At 41.5% G+C, this 7,123-nt stretch overlaps 1 protein-coding gene across 1 annotated transcript; it reads right to left on the bottom strand.

Moving 5' to 3' along the window:
• Positions 1 to 1,843: 1,843 nt before the first annotated feature.
• On the bottom strand, positions 1,844 to 5,143 carry LOC140926282 (EGF-like repeat and discoidin I-like domain-containing protein 3). The gene is made up of 3 exons (XM_073376043.1): positions 4,853 to 5,143; positions 4,523 to 4,664; positions 1,844 to 2,205 (listed from the first exon to the last, which is right to left on the bottom strand). The coding sequence occupies exons 1-3, from the start codon at positions 5,141 to 5,143 to the stop codon at positions 1,844 to 1,846; spliced, it is 795 nt and encodes a 264-aa protein (XP_073232144.1).
• Positions 5,144 to 7,123: the final 1,980 nt, after the last annotated feature.

Here is a 7,123-nt window from a genome sequence, read left to right as displayed (position 1 = left end):
CACTAACTTGCAAACTAGGCAAATGCCGGGCTTCTGTTGGTCATAACAGCTCCCTCTTCTCTTTTTAATTTTGTTAGGTACAGAGCTGCACCAGTAATAACAAAGTCATGTAGGTATGCTTTGACAGCTCGTATTTTTCTGAATGCCGAAAATTGTGCTTGATTTATGGAAATATGCTGCACAATATATTAATGCTAGCTCTTTGTTTCTTTAAGTATTATTCAAATGCCAAAATCCTTCTAAAACTGTCTTGGGACGTAACATTTACAAACTTTTGGCCTGGGCGAGGATTGGTCTCGTCATTGACCTCCACATTAGATCTTCGAGTTCTCTAACCAAAAGAGACCCAATAGGGAGCAGTTAAATTTAAATGTTGTTCCTAGTGTATAAAGGTTTAAAAGGCATAACGTCACTCTCTGTCTTTAATCACGGTTGTTCCCATAAAAGAAGGTGGAATTTCTTCCCCCCTTTTTTTTCTTATCTCACATTTACTCACCTGGAAAAAGGCAAAACAGTGCTTCAAATACGTGACCCCGACATGATTGCACCTCCCTCGCGGGAGGTGGTCGGTTACACAATCGTGTTCTACTTGCAATACCGGGGGGTTTACACTGTGACCATTGACTCCACTCTCCCAATCCACCGTCAATAGGAGCGCCAACTATTAACAGTAAAGTAAAATGCATTTATGGAGTGAGTGATTCATTTGGCTTCTATACAATATAACTGAGTAATTTCTGGCCCTTTCTTCGGTCGAGAGCTAAGGTCTATAACAGCTTATACTGCAATAACTAAGTGACTGTGCGCCTGCTTATTGGTTCAAGAGCTATGGTCGTTGCAGGAGGGAACACAAACTGCAGTGTTTTATCAGGGTTCAAAAATTAATTCGAGCGCGAAGCACGAACAAAAAAGGTGCTGTGATTAGTTCGCATAAAAAACGATGGCGGAAACCTGTTTGTCAATTCGTTTTTGCACTGTTGCTGAAGAAGAAGTAGGTTGCTATCCCAGAAGAAAAAAACCTAAGGCCGTTTACAAAAGAAGGGATGAACATTATATGATTCAAAATGGTAAGAAGTACAAACTTAGTTGTTGTTTGTGACAAACAAACGACACTTTCGAGAATATTTAAGAGCGAAGGTCAGGAAAACTCGAGCAAAATCCTGATTTCGTGGCAAGAGTTGAAAAAATAGATTTCTTTCACTTTCTTTGTCCATAGATAGCTTTTGGGTAGATAAGAAACGTGATGTAAAAGAAAGTTGAAGACGCGGGGAGGGGGGGGGGGGGGGGGTGGACCCCCTTATTTTTAGACCAAAATGACAAAAATTTTTTGAGACCGCCCCCCCCCCCCCCCTTATCTAAAGGTCTGGATCCGGCACTGGTTTGTAAGTATGATAAGGTAAAAGGCATAACGATGTTTGCTATCAAATTGATTGCATATTTGGCTCTTTCATCGTCCAAGACGATTAAGACAGAGTGTATGCGAGGAGATAGTCTAGCGCCTTTGTCGATTAAGTGGAAACCTGTTTGTTTATTGACAACTGAAGAAAAGGAAAAAGAAATTTTAGTAACCTGACGGACATCCTAAGAGTTCCATCCTCATAGAAATACGGTCACGCCACGTCTTAGGATGCACCCGAATGTAGCGTGCATCTATGGAAGGGTTCAAAACGTTCAAAACCACGGTGTTGCGGTCCGGGTGTCCATTGAAGACCTGCAGCAGATAAATGAAGCGTTATGGTTAAACTGGTTAGTTACTTGTGGAGGGTAACAGTGTTGCTAAGTTTTTAATGTGGGACTAATCTTTTGAGACAATTTCATGTTACAGAGTCGAGATTCAATTAGTTTAATTAATTGCTAGAATTTGCCTTGCTACGATTTTCATTGGTTTCCATACCTTGCTGTTCTGATAAGGTGTATAGGTGGTGCCGCTGCTGCTGTAGGAGATAGTAAAGCTCGCAACCCATTCATCCGCGTCTTGTCGTCCCTGGATCTGTATTCCTGTCACCTCGGTTTTAGCTCCAAGATCCACTTGTAACCACTGATGAACGTCATTTCTGAGGGCGGACCATGCACCAGTCTTACCTCCTCCAGCCTTGAAATTGAGTCTGCCATTGGTGGCGCCGTGTGCAGCGTCCCATACGGTTGAAGCTGTGATCTGGCCATCGGTTATTTTTCTGCTCTCCATTCCGAGAGGTTCGGAACATGCTATGCACAGAGAAGACATCATTATTGCAAGGGACTGTAGTGCAAGTTTAAGCTTAATTGTTTTGAGCGGATGCGTCTGTTAAGTTTATGATGTTGTAGAATCATTCTGTCCAGTGTCGAAAATGTTAGCTCTTTTTGTTTGCTAAGTGAAAAATGGCTTACAAGATTGTAAGAAGAGGTGTTTTTTTGACTTTAATTTTGATGCCTACTTGTATATGTTTGGGGCGTATTTTTCATATCACGTTGCAGGGAAATGAAAGCGTTAAAGACTCCACTTGTAATACAGTTATTGTTGCTGAAGGGTTGATGGTAAAATTGCATTAGTTTGCAGGGGCGTAGCCAGCCCATAGGCCCGTAGGCTCGGGCCCACAATTTCTTCTGCCTGCTTGACTCATTAACATTACTCTTCCCAGTATGAAGTCGAAAATTGAACTTGCGTACGAGATATGATCGACCACTGAAGGAGAGGGAATTATTGTGATGGAAAACGCACTACATGATCAAATGGCCACCAGTAAATTGTTGAGACACTTCCATATTGTTGTCCTCAAGAGTTCCACCCAAATTTATCGTGGGCATTTACTACACTTCTAACTTTGTCAATGATCTGCAGTCTGAGAGAGGTCTTCGAGTGAGAGTGCCTTGAGCAAACTAAAAAACCCACAACGATAAAAGAAGATCTCCAGGTGGACTTGAACTTACACATCTCCATAAGGATCCACAAGGATCATGAACGTTTGAATGCCGTTGACTTACTGAATGTTACGCGAAACTGGCGACCAAGAACTGTAGCGTTTATCCTTTGCCCAGTGAGTCTTTTAAATCTAACCACCACATTGTCGTGATAGAACCCTAATCTTCGAGGAAGACCAAGAGCATTTTGGCCAAGGAATTGTTATCTGGAGCCTGCTAACTGAGATGTTAATATACCATATCTCAGAGACGATGTGCCAACAAGAACTATACTAACCCACTGAACAGCCGCACTAAAGTAAGCCTGCGAGAATAAAGGTTCTTGTTCAGGATGTTAAAACAAACTCAGAACTCATTTAAAGAACTCCTGTTATAAAGTCAAGGCAGACCAACTATTAAACCTTTCAAGCGAGCAACGGAAAGCAGGAGAAGAAACAATACACATCTTTGGGACGGTCAAGTGCGCCACTTATCAACCTGGAGCATCCAGAGACGAACAGATAAAATATGCATGCTGAACATCTTAGATATGTGACGTTTTAACGGTTGTTAACTGAGTATGTTTTTTTTTTCCTAATTATAGAGCTGGTATGGACGACTCTGCAAGTGCCATCTCGGTAGCTTAGTACGAGTATTAATGGGTAATTCCATATACGTGGCATGCGGTCATTTGCTGAAATCTTCGGAGAGGTGATTAAAATTGCTACCCTATCGAATTATTGGAATTATCTTCATAGCCTTTGTGGACCTGAAAGTTGCACACTATTGGATGTTGCACCCCGTGACTCTTGGTTGAAATATCTTAAAATCTGGCAAAACTCCCCCATCTACTATTAGGTCTGTGTTGCGTCAATTCCAGTACAAAATGAGGAGCTTCAAAACCAACTGCTATTCGCCTGAGTGGGCTACATTCGAGAAAATCTCGGAAATAGGCGCGCAACAGATGAGTTGCATGAAGATGAATAGTCCAGGTTTCATTCAACTCCTTGGTAAGGTCATACCCGCCAACTAAGACGTAACGAGGTGACTTATCGGTGCCACTTTCACTTTGTAAGAACTGGGAAAGGCACTGACGCTGGTTAGATGATTTGGAAGCCTCTAGAAACAAGAGGATTGAACTTCTCTTTTCGCCGTTGGTAGGTCGGTTGTCAGTAACATGTATCAGTGGATTCGGTGCTGAGATCAATAGTTCGAGATTTAGATACAATCTATTCGACGAGCTACGCATACACTTAAAAGAAATAAAAAGAATAAGCCAGAACATTGAAGGTCGGGTTGTGTAACCTGAGAAAAATTCCAGTGCAGCGTATTACCCGGTCTCCTTCGACGCTACCTGTAGGGAACAGGCCTGCAACATGTCGAAGAGCTGGCTATGCCCCTGGTTTGTAAGTAGTTCCCTTTTAATTTTCGACGCCCCCGTGGTTTGTAAGTATGATAAGGTAAAACACATAACGGTGTTTGCTATCAAATTGATTGCATATTTGGCTCTTTGATTATTCAAAGGAATTAATATAAGACCGAACTGTAGTTGAATGAGTATGCGAGGAGATAGTCGAGCGCTTTTGTCGATTAAGTGGAAACCCGTTTGTTTATTGACAAGAAAATGAAAAGAAAATGTTAGTACCTAACGGACATCCTAAGAGTTCCATCCTCATAGAAATATGGCCACGCCACGTCTTAGGATGCACCCGAATGTAGCGTGCATCTATGGAAGGGTTCAAAACGTTCAAAACCACGGTGTTGCGGTCCGTGTTTCCATTAAAGACCTGCAGCAGATAAATGAAGTATTTTTAAAAGGTTAAACTGGTTAGTTACTTGTGGAGGGTAACAGTGTTGCTAAGTTTTTAATGTGGGACTAATATTTTGAGACAATTTCATGTTACAGAGTCGAGATTCATTTAGTTTAATTAATTGCTAGAGTTTGTCTTGCTACGATTTTCATCTGTTTCCTTACCTTGCTGTTCTGATAAGGTGTATAGGTGGTGCCGTTGCTGCTGTAGGAGATAGTAAAGCTCGCAACCCATTCATCCACGTCTTGTCGTCCCTGGATCTGTATTCCTGTCACCTTGGTTTTAGCTCCAAGACCCACTTGTAACCACTGATGAACGTCATTTCTGAGGGCGGACCATGCACCAGTCTTACCTCCTCCAGCCTTGAAATTGAGTCTGCCATTGGTGGCGCCGTGTGCAGCGTCCCATACGGTTGAAGCTGTGATCTGGCCATCGGTTATTTTTCTGCTCTCCATCCCGAGAGGGTCGGAACATGCTATACAAAGCCGAAAATGCATTCGTTCAGAGAACTATAGTGCGAGTTTAAGTTCAATTGTTTTTGCACGATTACTGCGTTAAGGACTTGCAATTTGGATGCCTACTTGCATTTTCCTGTGGTGTATCATTCACAGCACAATGTACGAAAAATCATTGTAAAAGTTCTACTTGCAGCAAAGTCCCTTTAAAAACTCATTGTCATGGCTAAAGCGTTGTTTGTAATATCAATTTTCTGAAAGCTCAGCTCTCGCTTGATAGACCTGTGTACTTTTTCTTTTGCAAAATTCTGTATCATTTGAGGAATAAATTTTTGAAATGGAATGGTTTATGTCAAATCTAATACCGTAATTCAGCGAAACTGGTTTCTCATAGAATTCGATAAGAAGTAACATCTTATTGGAAGGTAAAAATGATTTTAGGTCTTGAAGTGAGATAGTTGTGGAAGGCTGGGAGTGCTAATTTGGTTATGAAGGGATGGTGTGGTTACAGTCTGTTGAAATGAAGTGGTGGTTGTAAATGTTCTTATCAATAGTCGAAAACATACTGGTACTTAGGGACCGGTCATTATTTATCGCCTGTGGTGGGGGCGGAGGATTTGGGACTAAACAAGATGAAATTTAGCCGATCCTCCCAAATAACTTTTGATGACTTGCGAGATCCCCCCCCCCTCACGTCTTCATTTTCCAAGCAAATTTGAGTGGTCCCCACTCTGAATCCTTCCAAAGTTTTCAGCGACCCCCCCTAAAAAGCTAATTGGCCGTAAACCTGCGGTGGCCAGAAGATTAACCGCATTGCGAAGATCTAGATGGATGAGAAAAGTGAAATTCAACAATAACAAATTTTTCAACCCCGGGGAAAAGACCTTAGAAGACAAATTCCCTGTCCGTGGGATACATGACTAGATAAATGCCGCGTGAAACGCTCTGGGGAGGGGGGAAGGGGATGGGCACACTTGAAATATGATAGAGATGTCCTTTAAGAGAGGTTTATTGGCTTACCTATAACATGAAGTATAATGCTGCGGATGCTCAAGTATCCTGCAGCTCTTATTGTACAGACGTAAGTGCCCGTGTCATTTTCTCGGACTTGTTCTATCAACAATGTGCCGTTTGTCGAATTAAGCTGCAGATCAGGCGTTGGAATTGTGACTTTATCTTTGGTCCAAATCAAATTCTGGATAGTAGAAATCGAGCTCAATGTTTTGTTAGTACACCTTAAAAGAACTTTGGATCCACTGTAGACCGAAAGGTTTCCTGAGATAGACTCTGTTATCAGTCCAAAGGCTGTAAAAGAATAAAGAGAAATGACAGAAATGCTTTCTTCTTTTCAATCAATCAATCAATCAATCAATCAATCAATCAATCAATCAATCAATCAATCAATCAATCGATCGATCGATCGATCGATCGATCGATCGATCAATCAATCAATCAATCAATCGATCAATCGTTGTTGCGTAACATAAACATTATTAAGGTTTGCTTGGGGATGTTGGCGATCGCCGTTATTTAGGGGTCAAAAATAGCACGAAGAATACCTCAGAACTTCGTGTCCTTGTTTTATTTTTGGTCTGTTCTTAGAATTTTTGGCCGTTTGAGGGTATTTCAAGCGAGTTTTAGTTCTGCCGTTGTTCTCGGCAGAACGTCAGGGACTGGATGAGAGGGAACCCCTCTTGCCTGATCATGAACGTCTCTATTAAAAATGCTAGTTGGATATGAGATACCCTGCGAGCCAGCACTCTCGCTAATCTTTGAGTTCGAGTAGAGAAAAGAGAAAACAATAAAATCTCCTATTCCATCAATTGTTATAGGGCGGAGGCACTTGCGGCTAGCGGTTAATATTTTGGCTTTTCTACGGCTAACGGTTAATTTCTCTTTGTTACGTTTAACAGACATTTGATGAAGAAAAATCAATTATTTGAAAAAAAATTCAGAGGTTTCATCGCTTTAAGCCTCCAA

Source organism: Porites lutea, chromosome 2, assembly GCF_958299795.1.
Source record: "Porites lutea chromosome 2, jaPorLute2.1, whole genome shotgun sequence".
Taxonomy (NCBI): domain Eukaryota; kingdom Metazoa; phylum Cnidaria; class Anthozoa; order Scleractinia; family Poritidae; genus Porites; species Porites lutea.
Note: the sequence above shows the minus strand (reverse complement) of the source record. Positions and strands in the feature narration are given on the sequence as shown.